The 19,435-nt window shown below is 42.7% G+C and overlaps 1 protein-coding gene across 1 annotated transcript in view; it reads left to right on the forward strand.

Annotated features, from left to right (window-relative positions):
- The first annotated feature begins 1,665 nt into the window (after positions 1-1,665).
- LOC311039167 (SWI/SNF-related matrix-associated actin-dependent regulator of chromatin subfamily D member 3) overlaps positions 1,666-19,435 on the forward strand; it is a 65,020-nt gene continuing 47,250 nt past the window's right edge. Inside the window, exon 1 of the mRNA XM_084048829.1 lies at positions 1,666-1,790. Within this exon, the coding sequence (XP_083904955.1) occupies positions 1,779-1,790 (12 nt within the window). The 5' untranslated portion in view covers positions 1,666-1,778. The remainder of the gene's footprint in view (positions 1,791-19,435) is intronic.

The raw sequence follows: 19,435 nt of genomic DNA on the forward strand, positions 1-19,435 counted from the left end.
TCTGCTATTTTCAAAAGATTTGTATACATTTTGAAAACTTGTGAAATTAGTACTTTTACTTATGGTACTTTAAGTAAATTTTGATGCCAATACTTTTGTACTTTTACTCAAGTACATTTGTAATAGTGAACTATTACTTTTAGTAATTTTTAGTAATTTTACATTTTGTTATTGATACTTTTACTTAAGTAAAAAATGTGAGTACTTTTTGCACCACTGCTTGTACTGTTAGTGAATGCTGAGTAAAAGCATTGCTCTAACCAGTGTTCCTCAGTGGTAACATCAGTGTCCCATCATGCCTCACCCCCCCACTGGCCTTGAGAACAGAGTTAACAGAGTTCAAGTTGCTGACTCAGACTTGTTTTGCACTGAAAGTCTGCTGACTTTAGCATGCTGACTGGAGACTGAACTCCAGACAGCTGTGTGTGGAAGACATCAAATAAGATGATAATGTGCTATGTAGACAATGTTCAGACCAGTTTCCAGGTGTGCAAGAATTAATATCATTCATTGTTTGTGATTATTATTCATATTCTGCCCAAGAAAATAAGTGTCAGACAGGAAACCTGGATGCTTTTGCCATTATTCTTTATCTTGACCCATTTCCACTTGGTGACAAGTTTTTGATTTTTGGCATTTTCAAAAAGGGTTAGGGTTAGGGTTAGGGTTGGTTGGTTTGCAATGAATCCAATATTAGAGGGGCCAATGAATGTATGGGAACGTGTGCTCCCGGCAGCCATTGCGGACGCCATCTTGTAAATGATGCCTTTCCAGAAGCTATATTTTCCTAGATTTTGAATAGTAACAATAGTAACAGATTCCATTGAAAAATATTTTCTTTCAATTATTTGGGGGTTCAACCATACTGGCCCTCCTATTGGATTCATTGCAAACTGACCACTAGAGGGCCAGCCCAACTTTGTTTGCCATAGTTTTTGAAAACCTTAGGCCCGCCACCATGCCAAAAATCAAAAACTTGTCACCAAGTGCACAATCTTCATGATTTTTTACATATTCCCTCCCAGCTATCAGAAATCCTTTAAATGGGGTTGTGAAAAAAAATGTTTTGTATTTTATGGGAGTAGAACAAGCAGCAGCTACAATTTCCTCCTAATTGATTAATATATCCTACCCTACTCATTTCGTTTTTAAAGATTGCCGGGGCTCGGCTCATAATACTATCCATGTCATTGCAGCAACCAAGAGTTCACTGAGTGCATCACCTATTGTAGGCTACTCTGCTAAAAAGAAAGATTTGAACCATTCCCTTTGTTCTCGCTTGTTGATATACAGCCACTTGTACTTGGCACACTTCTTATCTTCTAAACACTTGTTTTTAAACGACTGGGGTATAGGCCTTTTGTTTTTTTTGGTAAACATTTTGTTTGTGGCAGACTAGTATCAACAGCTTGAAAGTAATTTGATGACACTCCCTGCCAGCCATCATTCTATCGAGTCTCCAGTAGAGACCGCGCCTGCGCCTCTCTCTCTTTCCCACCCCGAGCGAGGCTTCACCAATCCTGGCTGACTCCATCCTCGACTCGGCGTCCCAGCCAGCCAGCCAGCCACAGCCAGCGCTAATAAGTCTTCTCTTACACCAGTAATGGGGAAGAAGTGATAGAGTGAGAGAGACGCTACTGTACTTGAGAAGCTATAAGTTGATGAGGAGTGAGAAAAGAAGCGTATCGGGACAGCAGCGCCTACACAGAGGAGAGAGACACACACATTCTACAGTTGCTGTTGTTGAGTAGAAGCTCCCAAAAAGCCTGCTGTAAGGGATGGAGAGAAAGGTAATGAAACTGGTTCTGTTCTGTTCTTTGCTGCTACGTTATTGTACATTGTTTTATCATGCCCCCCTTCTCTCTTTTCCGTGGACGTTGTGTCTTGCTGCAATGCATCCACCATTGAAACAAACTATTCCGTATTTTCTTGTTATTTTTATTTATGGAATTATAAAACCCTGTGCAGCTGCCCACGGATTCTTTAACTGTAGGCAGCGTTGCCCAAAATGCCCAGTACAGATCACATCAGATTAGTGCGCACGGGAGTTTCTCCGGCGTCTGGCTCTAATTTTATTGTGCTTCGATCCCCCCCAAAAATGCCGGAATTAATCACTGTGTTTCCAACCGGGGTTCGTTTGATTCATTCTTATTTGTCGAGTGGCGCACATAACGGTTGTTCACGAGCTATAGGAGGACAGAATGGATACATAGTAGCAGCTAGATGGCGGATAGATACATTACTGTAGAATATTTATGGACTGTACAGGGCTACAGTAGCAGCCACTGTCTGTCTGTCTGTCTGTCTGTCTGTCTGCATCATCACACACACACACACACACACACACACACACACACACACACACACACACACACACACACACACACACACACACACACACACACACACACACACACAGATGATGCAGACAGACACACACACACACACACACACACACACACACACACACACACACACACACACACACACACACACACACACACACACACACACACACACAGAGATGATGCAGACACACACACACACACACACACACACACACACACACACACACACACACACACACACACACACACACACACACACACACACAGCGGCTGGCTGTAGTTGCACCACCACCTCACCCTTCCCCTCCACCTCCACCTCCCAGCCCACCCCTCCACTCCTCTCCTCCCACCCCGGCCGCAGACGCAGGCAGACACGAGCCGCTTGTTAACCTTGACTGGTGTGGGAAACAGACACTTGAGAAGTAATAGAGGGGATGCACAGCAAAGCAAGAGAGACCACTGCCCTCCTCCCCTCTCCTCCTCTCCTCTCCCCTCTCCTCCTCTGCTCTCCTCTCCTCCCTCTTGACGCATGTAGCTACAACAACCCATGGTGATAAATTATTTTCTTCCCCCTGCATGCATGCAGTGCACCCCCTGCCCCGAGCCTTGGATCAAGACTATATCATAGATGTGTTTTTATCAAGTCTGACTTTTACTTTCGTATACGAAAGTAAAAGTCAGACTCGATAAAATACATCTATGATGATAGTCTTGATCCAAAGCTACCCCCTGCCCTTTATTTTCCAACATCCACGCCATGATGGTACCCTAACCCAAACCCACTCCAAGTCCATTAAAGCCTCAGTTACTGTATATACTTAAGTTGTGTGCCGGTGTCGTGCTCAATAGACCTAAATAGCAGATCTACAAGCTCACAACGCGTCACGAATGTGACGCGTTGTGAGCTTGTAGATCTGCTATTTACGGCATGCAACACTAACATGCAACCAAAGTATAAATCAGGGCTTTATTATTAGTCGGGTGCGTTTAGATTTTTTGTTGGAAAAGTTTGTGTCTATGTGTTGTTGATGATCCTCTGCCTGGCAGACAGACAGAGTATAGAGACGAGGCTCTCCTCCTCTCGGGGAAGTGGTGTGGTGTATGGTAGCAGTTTTAACTGCTGCTGCTACTCCTGGAAGGGAAATTATATTATGTGTGCTGTGCTAACCCAATATCAGTTTCACTTGAGTGAAATCCAGACTCATCTGGTTTGTGTCTATCTTTATATGGAGCGTCTCCCATTACATTTGCTACAATGATGCTGTTGTTGGTTTCCCAATTCTGTTATTATTTTTGAACAGGTATTTTAGTGTTTGGATAAATATTTGGATGGATGTATTTGTTTTAATAATTTATATTTCTGTATTGAAGGATTGAACATGGTTGATGCGGTGATGATGATGGTGAAATGGATGGTCTATTTTTTTGCTTGTTGCTTACACAGGGATGCTGACTAGTGCACCATTGCATTCATACATCTACTAGGCCCTATATTGACAGTAACAAAATAGCATGTCATGTTATTGTTATGATATAAGAGGAGGAGTTGAAGAAAGGCTACTGAAATACAGTATGCTACTGAACTTTCCGTCAGCTATGACTTTTGATATGGATTCTTTTAGTATATTGTTTTATTCTTTATTAGTCAGAAATGTAAACTGCATGTGGTACAGTAAGGCACAAAATCATAGCACCAAAAATGTACACAATAATACATGTCATCAACAAATACAAACACTAACAAAAGAGATGGGAAAATTACCTTTACCTCCCTTTGTGGTCTCCTCCTGAGTCCTGATTTTTCAGGCCAATTTTGAAAGAAACCAGTGTTACACATCCTTTACTCCAGTCACTTGTTGTTTTAGCTGCTGTTACACGTATATTGTAAAAAAAAAAAAAGAAGAAAGAAAACGGGTTCCTTTGTACACTATTTGTTATTATAACATTTTGGGTTTTATTGTGTACACACTATTGTGTGAGGAGGATTCAGTGAACCCATGCTGCAGCATGGAGGCACGATTTTACACAGGATTAGTTTCTTACACCGGTGCAAACTCATTTCATAATTTCTCAGAGGGGTTACCAGAGCACATCAAGCTTGAGAAGAATACCAGGAAAAATATTCGGGTGCAGTTGATTGATTGATTGAATACTTTATTAGTCAGAAATGTAATCACAAACAGCACGTGGTACAGTAAGACATTGGCTAAAAGGATAACACAAAAGAAAGTCCTGGGAACTTGTTTCCATTGTGGTCCTACTGTATGTATTCAATTCATCAACATAGCATAACAAATTAACACAATAATACAATGTCATCAACAAATACAAAACATTTATTTGTGGACAAAGGAGAAAAAGGAAAAACGGCAGCAGTGAATGACCTCCTTTCGATGGGAATTTACATTCACCTCCCTTTGTGGTCTCCTGATAGACGTTTCGTCAGGCCAATTTTGAAAGAAATCAGTGTTACACATCCTTTAATCATGGATGGTGTCAGGGCATTTCACATTTATTGGCAGAGTAGTAGAATGAGAATTTTCCCATGTTTGTTCTATATTTGGGTTGTACCCGTTCGTGGTCGCTCCCTCTAGTGTTGTGGCTGTCACTCACTTTGGAGAAGAAGTTTGACAGGTATGAGGCATTGAGGGCACTGTCCCTTTGACTATCTTAAATACCAATCCCATTGTTATTAGCTTAACCCTGTCTTCTACCCTGAGCCATCGCAAGGTGCGTATGTACTGTCTATGGCAGTGTTTTGCCAAATCATGTTTTGGGGTGAGCGTTCGGCACAACTGCCAGTCAAAGTGACTGCTGGCCAATCACAGCGCGTCGTCTCCGGGACTTGTTACAACACTTGTCACAACACTTGTCACAACTAGACTGTATATACACTCCCAAACTAGCAAAGTGTGTTGGAATTAGGTGGGTCATGGGCTTAAGGCCGAGAAGCAGTCAATCAGGTGAAAAAGAAAAGTAGAGCCTACCAGCCAGCATTGATTAAAAAACTCTTTTGCATGTAGAGTTTTCCATAGATCTCTAGTCTCTTTAATCTAGGGCTATATGCCCAGTGTTCATTCCATTCCTCTCTAGTGTGTTCTTAGGTTCCACCCAGAAAGGACATACGTTGAATTTCCGTGCCTAATGGTGCAAGAATGTGTAACTTCTGCTCTTTCTCTTTATTGCGTTTTAGTTTATAATAATATACTAGCCCGAAGGGAATGGAGCAGGGGTCTTCAACGTTTTTCAGGGCCAAGGCCACCCCTTAGCTGAGAGAGAGGGATGAAGCAGGGACCCCCCTGACTACATAATGTATACAAGTGTTGCAGATTCAACTTTTTCATTCATAGAGTTGTTTGATGGCACTTTGTCATGTTAATGTGTATTTTCAGATATTTAACCACTTAAACTGTCAATACTTAATCAATACTTGACCTTTCACTCTGTACTTTGTCTGCTCTTTTTTCCCTCTACACCAAATCTCTTTGCCGAAAATAGCCGATCTACAAGCTCACATTGTGATCGGCTATTTTGGCTAAAGTTCTCCTCAGAATAGGGTCCTGTGGTTAATGTAAAAAACACTTATCCTATTACATAAAGATTTGGCGGCCCCCCCAGTAGTAACTCTGAGGACCTGCACACCGTATTTATTTAGGCAACGTTTTGGTCAATAGACCTTATTCATGCATTGTGGCATCATCATTGTGAGATGTCAGAAGTGTGCGGGTCATTTTTATACATAAAAGAATACATCTAGACGTCTGACCCCTGCCTACGCACCCGTCTCTGAGCTGATCAGGTGTGCATAAGACCTCGCTTTTTCCTTTTCTATTGTGAAAACCCTGAATAAGTATTGCACCTCAGACAGTGATTCTGGTTCACTTGTTATAACACCCCTGGAGTGATCCAAACCGATGTCTTCCTGGTTCATACAGTAGGAAGGAACAGACCACCATTAAAATGCATGGAGAATGTCACAGCTCATACAATTTACAATTTAAGCATTTAGCAGGTGCTTTTATCCAAGTTCTCAGTCGCCACAACTGATTTCAGTCATTTGGATTCCATAGAAGTCAGCATGTCTTCTATGGAAGCATGCTATGCACCGAAAATAGGCTATCTACAAGCTTACAACACGTTGTAGCGCTGCAGCACAGCGTGTTGTGAGCTTGTAGATAGCCTATTTTCGGTAGCAATGTATGTTCAATCATGTTCCAAAGGTTAACCCTCTGACGTCTGGCATTTTGTTTTAAAATAGAAAATGACAATCCTTTTTTTTTTGTCAAGGCTGGTATGGCCGACTTTAGCATCAATCTGCAATTTCTTCAACTGGTTGGCTGGCTGTATGGCTATACCAAATCATCATTCATAATTCTACATATTGTGCTAAATGTTTATGAAACACAGCGCTATTGTGTGGGGGGCTCCTTTCAAAAATTTAGAAGATTTATTAGAACATTTTTTCAGTCTTGAGATTTTATTTAGCTTTAACCCATGAATATGTTAAATACTTGACCTGGCTTTTTTCTTCTTCTTCTTTAAGAAGCCAGGCCTGTATGTTTAGTTAAGTTTAAAACTTGGTTTTGACTGACGGACCAATCTGGGTCCATAAAGTTTTGCAAAGTAGAGATTTTTCAGCACAAGGCTTAATCATAACTTCATCAACTCTGAACTCTTCGGTTTTTCCACCCCTGTTTTCTTTTCTATACTGTCAGTGGCATTGATTAGATTTGCACCAGACACATTTGGCACGTCCTCTGAAAAATAATGGGTCGCCCAATTAAATGTTCCACGGCTTTGTGTTTTGAGTTTTTCACAGGGCTAAATGGACAATGGAGCACTTCCTTATTTGGCTGACAAGGAATGTACCAGAGGAGTGGGGGAGAACGAGAGGGTATTTGTTACCCAGGAAACGAACTAGCCTACTGTAATATTTGGCCTTGATTGGAACTATGGTATATGTTGCCCGACTGTGAACTAAGTTAAATCAATTCCGGATTCAAGCTGTCTATGCCATCTTTACAGCAATACTGTGCTCATGCAGTATTTTATAAAACATTTTTGATTGATTGATTGGATACTTTATTAACAGTTTGCAAATAGTACAGTGGTACGATTTACAACGATGCTAAAAGGCTAACACAAAAAGCCCTATGGGCTTGTTTCCGTTGTGTATTGTCCTATGTATTCAATTCATCATGACATTTAAAGACATACAATAACTAGTGGTGTGTTCTAGGTTTTTTTGAAGGGTATACGATAATTATTCCCGCGCACGGCACGCGCACATGCGTGGTCACTGAATTAAAAAAATGCTCTATTGTTAAGTTGTTAATGAATTACTTCGAAACTCCAATGGCCAGCACCAGCGGTCATTATCACCTCAAGACAATAGCCACACATACAGTGTAAGCCTTCACCTCCGACGCAACATTATCACATGAAAAAGGCTATTTGAACTGAAGTTCACACTCTTGCTGCCCCCAGCCCTTCCTCCGGCGTATCATATACGCTTCCTCAGATGGTTACTGGAGGGTACAGTATACATACATAATGTATATTTTTTCAAATTTTCTTGGTCGGCATATTACGTATATAGTGTAACACGGTAGAACACACCACTGACAATAATATACACAAAATCATCAACACTAGTAGCAATAAAAGTACATGTAATGAAAACATTGGGGGGGCGAGGGTCATTTCTGGTGTCAAGCTTAGAAGACGTTTGTAGGACCAGTTGCAAATTGGAGACAGGTCAGGTGCTCTTTTATGGCGGTTTTGAAGGAGGGTGAGGAGTCACACTTTTTGATGGCTGGTAGCAGGGCATTCCACATTTTGGTGGCATAACAGTAGGACAAATTTAACCCCATGTTTGTTTGCCGAATCTGGGTTGAACGAGATCAGTGGAGCTCCCTACATTTACTGTCAGTACAGAGGATGTATACTGTAAGGACGTATACCATTTTGAAGCCATAAAGTCTATTCTCAGACATTCCCTCTCAGCCAGTGTGGTTTCCGCTTTAAGAGATTATGGATTTATATCCTTTTAAGTAGTGCGTTTTGTAGCCTAATTACACATGGTGCCGGGCCCTGCCTGCCAAATGTTTACAGTGATGTTCTTTTAAATCACTGTTATCTTTACCCAAAGAAAGTGACCCAAATCAAAGTATAGCTGCTGCATCAAATTCACTGACTCACTGATTCCTCTCAATGCTGTACAGTAATGTCTGATGAGATTCACTGAATCACTGATTCCTTTCAGGCTATACAGTGATGTCTGGTGAGATTAGGGTTCGGATCCGGAGCCGGAGGAAGCGAATCCAACATCGAGGAACCGGAATCGGTTCCGTCACATTTGGAACCGTTTCTGGTACCGGTTTTATCTACACTGTCAGAGCTGGTCATGTGGTCTGCTATGCAATTACAATACCGGTGGTTCTCAAACCTTTTAATTTCAAGGACCACCATAACTCTTGAGAGTGTACAAATGGAACCAAATGGAACCGTAGGGGTCCATTTGGTTCTATTTGTACACTCTCGGAGTTACAGACATGTAAGGGTCCATTTGGTTCCATTTGTACATTCTCAGAGTTACAGACATGTAAGGGTTCATTTGGAACCTGACTGAATTTCAATGAAGGCCAATGATATAGATCTTTTAAAATATAGGAATCGTTAAGGGAACCGTTGAGGAATCGGACCGGTAAGATCCCAGCCCTAGATGAGATTCACTGAACCGTTGATTCACTTTTCAATGCTGTACAGTGATGTCTGATGAGATCCACTGACTCCGAGACCAACTGTCTGGGTTGTAACAGCTCCATGGTTCACCGAGGCTGGTTGACCCATTTAGATGTAAGCGCTCAATAGTACTGCGCCATACTCAGCAGAGCAAGGCACACATAAAGAGTGTAGCCTACAGAACAGAGTAGTAGTGCAGTTGAATATAGAAAACTCTCTCACGAAGCCTGTAGCGATATAATAAGCCGACAAGTGCAGCAGTGGCATTTTTTTTTGTACATTGTGATAATAATGCCCAGTGCTGGCACATTTCTGTGACTACTTTTGAGGTGAGAAACGGCCCTTTTGTGCATTTAATTATTCATGGCGCTGCTATTGGTGTTACGTTCAACAACAAAAGGTTTAGTTTGTTGGTTAATGAGTCTGCTTATCGCAGTGTCTGATCTGTGACTTTACTTGTCTGTGCTATCGGCTTAAGTTCCCCCTGACTGCCCATTCGTTCGCCTCACTTCTTCCCTAGTTTTGTCATGTTTGGGGGGACATCATGAATTAACAATGGAGTTCTACAATCACACAGATTTTTCAGCCCTCCGTTTCTTTTTTTTTTTACCCCCACTGACTGAGTATAGCATAGCCTCTGTCTGCGGCACTTTTCTCCAGGATTTGTTTTTTATAGAACGGTCTTGATTACAATCGTCCTCCTCCAATAGGTCTGATGTTGTCCTCGTTCTGTCTGATCTCTCTACCCATCCAGCCCGGGCAGAGTGGTGCTGAAAGATCAGGGCTAATGGTTTGGATGCAGACTAGGAAAGACGAGGGGAGGGGAAGGGATGGTGGGTGGGTGGCTGGGGGAGCAAGAGACTTTCTGCAACCCAGAAAAAGAGGGTTTACAGCGAGCATATTACTAAAAAAAATATTCCGGCAGTGTAATTTTTAATAGATGGGTCTCGTAGCCGGGGTATATGGTTTATTCATCATGAGCCCCAGGCTGTGTTTCACTGTAGGCTTTGAGTCAGAGCTTGACGTCAGCTCGGGGTTAACCCTGAGGTCTCTTGACTGCATAACGCTGTACTGAGTGGGGGAAGGTCACTGACCACGGTGCTAACTAACATGGCTGCATGGCATATAATAAAGCTGTCTCGGTGCGTAATAGCTGTTCATTTGAACAGCTATTACGCCAAACATGCTGCTTCATATAGAAGCATTTTTGGTTAGAGTTGTACCGATACCAGTATCGGAAAAGCTGCCTATATACGGCCTAAAATGCTGGTATCGGTATCGGTGAGTATGCCAGTCTATGAGAATCTGATACCACGTAATTTATCACATGATGAGATGTCATTTACAGTAATATTTTGAATGCTTCAATTGATGTTGCACGACTGTTTTATACTCCGGATTTGTACACTCTCAGAGTTATAGACCAGATTTTTCTTTAAATTACAGACTGGTATAAGATCAGTACTCTGTATTGGCATTGGCCGAATACCTTTATTGAATACCTTTCAACATTGTAGTATACATAAATACAGAGATTGTCCCCCTAAAGAACTGCGGCCACCAATGATAGCTATCGACACGCTAGGCTAACCTGTAGTGCTATGCATGAACTACTATAACTTATCTTATTCAAATGACTGAGGACTAACGCAAACGCAAGTCAGCCAAACCGTGAGCCTCGCAAGTTGTGGGTAAAAAATAGCAGACCAAGTAAGCAAAAAAGAATGTCATCTGAAACTCAATTTTATACAATATAGAGGGGCTCCCTGCTTCATCTCTCTCTCTCAGCTAGGGGGTCCTTGGCCTGAAAAATGTTGAAGACCCCTTATCTAGACTATAGGATTCAACAGGTGAGCAGGTGGATGCTTGATGACTAACTGCTCGAGGACACATTATCAAAACTCCTTGATTGTGGATTCCGAGGCTCATTTGTATAGTGATCAACCCAGTGACTCTGACAATGAGACCAGGTCATCTTCTAAGGCTGTGGTTCTCAACCTGTGGCTCGGGACTCCTGGGGGTACACAGTATAAGTGTATTTCAGGGTACTGTATCTGCACATTTCTAAAGTGACAATTTAAGGTACCTTTTTATTACCTCTAAAATAAAATAAATGACTGCGTCAAACATTGGCAAAATTCTCAAATGATATAAGAAAGAGGCAACAATTGTGAAAATAGCTGATCTACAAGCTTACAACGCCTCGCAACGTGTTGTGAGCTTATAGATCAGCTATGTTCACAATATATATCTGTGGAACCTAGTCAAACTAAATGTAATGCCTCAACTCCTACAATTCCAAGTGCTTGTCAGGGTGGGGGGTCCCCAGTTCAATATATGATTATTTTGCGGATTCACGGTCTGAAAAGGTTGAGAACCACTGTTCTATAAGGACTAGGAGGTTGGTGGCTGTTTAATGTGTTGCAATAATCCACCCAACCTATGCCATTTCAATCAGACTACGCTCCAACAACTATGTATACAGCATATGTGAGCATATCTGTGCTTTAAAATAATACCGTCAAATATATACGCTGATCTAGTTTACAGTGGAGCAGCAGCTATGAACTGGCTATCTATCTCAGACCACCACCAGCTGCTGCTGCTCCAGATTCTTTGCGAAGTCTCTGCAGTATGAGGCTTCTCCTTGGTGATTGGTGGGTGCATTTAAGGATTGGAAGGAAAGGAAGGCAGAACAGCCACGTTGCCATGGCTACAGCAAACAGGAAATGCCCTGCAGCAGGTATATGGTGCTGCCCTGGGCTTGTTCCGGTGCTGCTGCCGCTGCCCGGGGCTGCAGGCATGCAGGGGAGACTCGGCTCATTGTGAGGCAGGCTGCTGCTGCTGCTGCTGGGTCTTTCCATCCATTCCCCCCACAATGCCTCCTTTTCAGGTCGACAGGATCAGCCCGGTGCCTGCCAAGGAGCTCAACTGTAAACGCTGCCTGGGATAGAGATCCTTTGTCCTCGAACAAGCCCTCAAATCCGAGGGTTTTTGACCCGAAAGCCTGATTTATACTTAGTTAGTAGCGCGCCGGTGTTGTGCTCAGTAAAATAGCAGATCTACAAGCTCACAACGGGTCACGTTGTGAGCTTGTATATCTGCTTTACACGGCATGCAACACCAGGGTACAACTAAGTATAAATCAGGCTTAAGCTAGCAGTCTGAACAAACAAACACATTTTTTTATTGTTGCTTTGAAGCCACCTATCTTGATAAGTGTTTACAAGCACAGTTTTAATAAAGTGGAGTAGATGTTACATTCCCCATTCCATTTTTTCTTTACTGAGGGAGATGAAACAGGGAAGGCACAGGTGGAACAATATAGAATTGGAAGGGGTTAATAATATTGTTCATATTAAGAGATTGAGGCTGTACGACTAATAAAACATTTGTTGTGTGACTGTTTTGCACACCGAAAATAACAGATTTTGAATTTCAATTTAATCATCACACTATCTCTGGATAAAACATTTTTTCCCCTATTTTGTATTTTTACCTCCCACGTGAGACTTTTCTCTATAGCTGCTCTAGCTGCTAGGAATCCATCCTGAAATTCACTTCTCCTCCTCAGTCAATTCAATTCAATTCAAAGGAGCTTTTTTGGCATGAGAAAACATACGTTTGCATTGCCAAAGCAAGTGTCAAAACATAATAAAAACAATTAGCATTGTGTTAAACAGAGCTATGCACATTGCAACGTTATATACATGTTATATATATACAGGGTATAAAGCTTTTTGAAACAAATAGCAGCGATCTTTTGCAGTCACTTTTGGGACAATTAACAGCATTTTTCCAAAAACTAGTTAAATAGTATACTAAAAAGCCTCAGATTTAAAATGTGTTTAAAGGTAGCAGCTCTGTTTATAACATGTGCAGTGGGTCTATGTCAGAGGTCCACTCTGTACAGATAGTGTTCATATGTGTAGTAGGTCTATGTCAGAGGTCCACTCGGTACACGTATAGTGTTGTTTATATGTGCAGCAGGTCTATGTCAGAGGTCCACTCGGTACAGATAGTGTTTATATGTGCAGTAGGTCTATGTCAGAGGTCCACTCGGTACCGATAGTGTTTATATGTGCAGTAGGTCTATTTCAGAGGTCCACTCGGTACCGATAGTGTTTATATGTGCAGTAGGTCTATTTCAGAGGTCCACTCGGTACCGATAGTGTTTATATGTGCAGTAGGTCTATGTCAGAGAGTCATTCCATGGCTAACCATCCTGCAGTAAAGGTGCAGGGCTTGTGTGCTTTTTGAACAATCCCTTTGATGGCCATTGAGCAGCTCTCCCTAAAGAACTCTGTCTTTTTAAGCGGCTTGAGCTTAGGGTTTTGTTTGCAGCAGCTCTCCGAAACTGAAAGAAATAGAGGGGCCCAGCTCCAGGGAGAGGGACTCGGGAGTGAGACATATTCGGCACTCTCTTTCCTGTCCTCAGTCCCCCTATTGCGCCCCAACTGTCTGTGACAATAATGTTGAAGAGGGCAGGTTCCATGGTTTCTGGTATGCGAAACCTCGCCATTGGGAGCCATGCAGTGAAATAAAACCCTATATATAAGCAACATCAGGGGGGGAAATGTTAACCACTTAAACCCTCTCTAGACCAGTAGTTTCCAAACATTTTAGTTCAAGACCCAAAATATGAATTTGATGTCTCCCTGGGACCCAAAGTAGTGAAAATAGCTGATCTACAAGCTCACAACACATCGCATGTTGTGAGCTTGTAGATATCCTATTTTCATACTTCTTATTTATGAAATGTCTTTGATGTATGAAGTTCTTTTGAGATTTTTTTTTTACTGAAACTGTTTGGTTATTCTAGGAAATTACCCATAAAAATGTGTCCATGACCCACAAATGGGTACCGACCCATTGTTTGGGAAACACTGGTCTAGACGTAATAAACTGGCTCTGTACTTGGACCGCTTTTTTTCAGTCTACACCAAATCCCCCCCCCCCCCAAAAAAAATTGCCGATCTACAAGCTACAAGCTTGTAGATCTGCTAATGTTCCTTCCCCATAGATTATGGATGCTGCAGTTCAAGTAGTTAATGCGAAAGCTAAGCCTATATCTTCTCTCCCTTTTCAGTTTGCTTTGATAAAGCATAGCACACACCCCTCTCTGTCTGTCTGTCTGTCTGTCTGTCTGTCTGTCTGTCTGTCTGTCTGTCTGTCTGTCTGTCTGTCTGTCTGTCTGACTGTCTGTCTGTCTGACTGTCTGACTGTCTGTCTACTGGGCTGTCTGTCGGTCTGCCTGTCTGTCTGTTTGGCTCCGGCTGTCTGTTTAGTCCTGGCTCACGTTCTCTCAGTTCGATAAGAAGTTTTATTGGCACAATGAGATCATCCTTGGGTTGTCAATGCATCAGGCACAATGCGCCACGGACTGCACATGAAAACGATACACACATAGAGTAACACAGTATTCTTAAAGCTGCACTCCGGAACGTACACCAATCTCTACGGTACGAGTATCAGGTAGATAGAGTATGGGAGTCGGGTAGGACACCTAATCGTTAACGATTAGTACTGTCTGAAACTCATAAGCATATCTCCTCTAGCCAAGCATGAGTGGTAAATGTTTGGTCTCCCAATGCAGGAGACCCGCGTTCAAATCCCAGGTAGGGCATTCGGATTGCAGCTTTAACTTGACTCATTGTTCCACTTTCTGTATCTCTCTCTCTCTCTCTCTCTCTCTCTCTCTCTCTCTCGCTAAATGTTAAGGGAACTTAGACAAAGAGGCTGCACTCAACCTCTCTCTCTCTCTCTCTCTCCCCCCTCTCTCTCCTGTTAAATGTTAAGGGAATGTGGACAAAGAGGTTGCACAGAAAAAAATGGTCATTGAACGTATTTCTCCTTTTTCCCCCTTCTTCTCCAGTCCCTACTCAGGCTCCCTTGCCACACGGCATCACTGACTAATGCATGGCAAAGCAAACAAACTCTTCTGACCTTTTTGAGTTACATGCTGCGTGCTAAAAGAAATCATAGCTTGTACGTTTAAAAAAAAGTACACTAGGATGACTCTGATTGAGTAGATTATAGTCATTTGGTTGTGTGTTATTTATTACTAAACTGCAGCATGCTGTTGTTTGTGTTTAGAGTCCATAATTGAGACGAAAACCCTACAAGTATGTCCCTGACTGCGGTTACACACACTTAACTACAGTAGTATTGATGAAGCTCTGTCTTTGTAGGGTAGACCAGACCTAGCTTACATGCCGTTTTAAAAATCCTCCAGAACGTGCTGTCACCCTCTAGTGGCTTAATGGTGAAATGAACCCACACAATCCACCCACAAACAAAACAGGTGAACAACTGACAGGAAATCAATCAGCCTCCCACAAACAAACACACAAATGGATGCATAATCATTTGGGGCATTTCTCCTATTTCACCCATTTCTGTTCTATGCACACGCTGCAGTATTGGTGAGATCCACGGGTGTTTGTATTTCATTAAAGTGCAGACGTGACCTCTGTGCATGGGTCTTTGCTCCCTCTGTTGGCTGTAAATAATACTACTGCTGCTCCCCTTACCCCCCCTGTTTAGCCCTCCTCCTCTACCCCCCTGTCTGCTACACACTGGGACATTACCATTTGGTTAGACTTGACTGGCTTTGGGTTGAGGGAGAGACGACGGGGGTCCGACAAGGGGTACCCCTGCGCTCAATTCTCCCAATGCCATCGCCTGTGTGCTGTGCTACTGGATCTCTTTGTTATCTTTGAACGCCCCCGTGCCGTTACTGGAGAAATGAGGGACTAGCATATGTTTTTTTCTCCCTGAGTCAGTGTGTGGATAGACGCTGTGTGTGTGCATGCGTGCGTGTGTGTGCGCGCGCGTGTGTGTGTGTCTGTGTGTGTGTGTGTGAGAGAGGGAGAGAGAGAGAGATTTTTGACCTTGCACGAGATCAAAGCAGACTTTGCAATGCAATTTTTCTATGAACGCAGAGCTGTGTCATATACTGTTCAAAGGAAGGTAATTGATTCACACATAGCATTCTGAAGGGCGGATATAATAGCACCGTCACGTTTGTGCGTGAAGCAGCAGACATGGACCACGGTCACAGTGTGAGTCAACAGCTGTCCTTAATGTTCCTTGAAACATAAGACGAAAGAAAGCACACGGCGAATGACAGCCGTAGTACACTCTTCTGAACAGCAGGTGTCACCACCAAGGGGAGAAATACATCAATAAAACACTGGGGAGGGCAGAGACTCACCGGTCGATAGATTGACCACAAATTGTCAAGATGGTGAAGAGAAATCAATAAGTGTAGAAGTGGAGGGAGGTCAGAGGGGGTAGGCACTGAAATTATTGAAGGGTTTACTCCGTCCTTACTCTGGTAGAAAATACTCTGTGTGATCCGGGATACATAGGCATGAATTCTCCTCCTTTATCGTATAATCATAGTGCGGGGGAATGAGGGTCAAGCTCTCCAAAGGGCTTGACCTTTGACCTGGAGGTCACAGGCTCCACTAACCAGCTGCCTGTGCTGCTCTAATAATTTCAGAGCAGCCCCGTCTTTTTCTAAACATGGCCACGGCCGTCCGGTCCAAGCTTGAAGCCAAGACCGTTTCATGTGACGTTCAGAGGCATTCAGAGGCATTCAGATGGGGTACGCAGGACGGGTGGCCTCCTAGAGGTCAGAGTGCCTGTACCAAGCCAGAAAGATTTGATTCCCACAAATTATAACTGGTGTGTGTTTTCATTAGTGAGATGTTGAATCCCTACCGGCTCACTAAATCATTAGTTACTCATTGGATGTCAATTCAATTTAAAGGAGCTTTATTGGCAGGAGAAAACGTACGTTTACATTGCCAAAGCAAGTGTCAAAGCATAATAAAAAAACAATTTAAGAAAGAAAAATGAGGAAAGTATGTACAGTTGGAGGGGGTACAGCATTGTGTTAAACAGAGCTATGTCACATTTCAACGTTATGTATTCATGTTGTTGGCGAGGGTATAAAGCTTTTTGAATCAAATAGCAGCAATCTTTCAAGATTTTGCAGTCACTTTTGAGATGTACCAAAATGTAAGTCTGCCAACTCCCAAATACAAAATTTTACATGGGAATAGAGATCAAAGTTTGTACATTTCAAGTAGAAGGAGCCAAACTAACTATTGTTGTTGTTCCTCTTTGTTGCTTGCTTTTTGCCAAAAGCCCCAAAACATTCCACATTTCCTTAGTGCCACCCTTTATCACCTGTAGTGACACTTTTGTCACCTTACACCCCACACCCCCACACACACACACACAGACCAGAGGCCAGGGGACAGTAACAGCGACAATTTGCCCTTACGTGTCATAAGCCAAATCGCCTTTGATTTCCATCGCACTTTACTGCCGTTGTCATTTAAATCACCTCGTGAATATTTCACATGCGTGGATCTGACGGGTGGGAAGGGGGATGGGAGCAGGAGAGGACAAGAGGACGGAGACGTCCAGGGACAAGAGACGAGTCGTAATCCTCAATGTAGGACGACAGAGACTGTGTGGCAGAACAAATCGAAGCTCAGAGACTCATCGTCATTGGACAGTGGGACGGCCTGTCACATCCCCAACCTTGGCCCCGTCGCAGCCCGTACACAATTGTCAGTCTCTTGAAAGTAAATAGCTGATCTACAATCGATTGATTGATTGAATACTTTATTAGTGAAAAATATAAACAGCGTGGGAGGTATAGTAAAACATTTTAGGCTAAAAGGATAACACACAAAAAAAGTCCTGGGGACTTGTTTCCATTGTGGTCCTATGTATCCAATCCATCAAGAATATTAACACATTCATGTATGGAGGCTTATAATGCATTGCAATGTGACATGTTGTGAGCTTGTAGAATGGCTATGTTTTTGGTGCACGTCGCGGCGCGCAACCAAGTTGTGTTTGCTGCTGTAGGCACTAGGCATGGGACGATAATCGTTATTATCGTTTATCGCTCACAATAATCGAAATATTATATCGCATCGCAGAGATTTTTTAAATTATCGTGAAATTGTCCTCTGTCATACATTACACTGGGATCATTTTACTTTTGCTGAGCTGCATATTCGGATGCAGTTAAAACCTCAATACTTAGTAAAACAGACCTGCAAAGAGTGTACTTGATACGTTCTTTTCCACTCTACACCAAATCTCTTCGCCAAAAATAGACGATCTATGTCAGCTTGTAGATCAGCTATTTTTGGTGAATGTTCACCCCCAGTATATGGATGCTGGGGTTCAACTGGTGAATAAAAGTGCCATTTTAAGAGTTTTAAGAAAAATGTTGATTATCGCGATAATACCGTTAATCGTTCATTATTTTGGCCACAATAATCATGACAAGAAATGTTCATATGGTGGCATCCCTAGTAGGCATCACTGTAGCACAGTAGGGCTGATAGATTAAACGTACAGTAGCTCTCTCTCTCTCCACACAGTCAGTGGGTGAAAGGTAAAGCTAATGAGGCGAAGGAGAGGAGGACGTGCCCTTAACCTCTGAATGCACTCTTGACAAAAGCCAACCCAGACAAGTCACACACACACAGACACACACGCGCGTGCGCGTACTCGCACACGCATACACACAGGAAGTGAAGATGCTCTCTATACGAGTGTTTTGTCTTTTGTGAGCTGAGCGTAGAGGACAGTGGTGGAGGCAAATACACAAATGCCATTCTCCTTCCTTCCTTGTGTTATTCAGACCACAATGATCTGAATAACATCAATGGCCTTGTGTTAACCACTTAAACCCACTTGAGCTTGTCAATCGTCAATTTTCTGCGAAAGCTTTCCCCTCAATTAAGTTAATTCTTTGTGCATTCATCGTGCATGATAATAATAATATCTAAAATGTATATAGCACATTTCTAAGTACCCAAAGATGCTTTACATGGGGGGGAGGAGAAAACAACAAAAGAAAATCTACTTTATTAGGAAAAACACTAAGAAAAGGCAAAAATAGACCCTATATAGTATGGCAAATGGACTAGTCTTTCGCCAAAGCGCTTTACAATGTACTTCACACTCACACACCGATGGCAGAGGAAACCATGAAGGCACCAAACCTGCTCATCGGGAGCAATTAGGGGTCAATTGATTCTTGTGTTCTTGCTCAAAGACACTTCAACACGCAGCCGAGAATCAAACCTGGAACCTTCGGATTCCAAGACGGCCACTCTTACCTCCTGAGCCACTTATCGCCCGTGGCAATGTAAACACACTAACGTAAGGCCTGGGTCTAGCACACACACGGTTTGTGTGTCATGCTATGACGCATTGTGAGCTTGTAGATCGGATACTTCCGGTACGCAAAAAAAGAAGTATAAAACAGGCATATGGGTGCGTGTCGTCTCTGTCGGGTGGAA

The sequence above is a fragment of the Gymnoscopelus microlampas genome (assembly GCF_963454915.1).
Source record: "Gymnoscopelus microlampas genome assembly, chromosome: 22".
Lineage (NCBI taxonomy): Eukaryota > Metazoa > Chordata > Actinopteri > Myctophiformes > Myctophidae > Gymnoscopelus > Gymnoscopelus microlampas.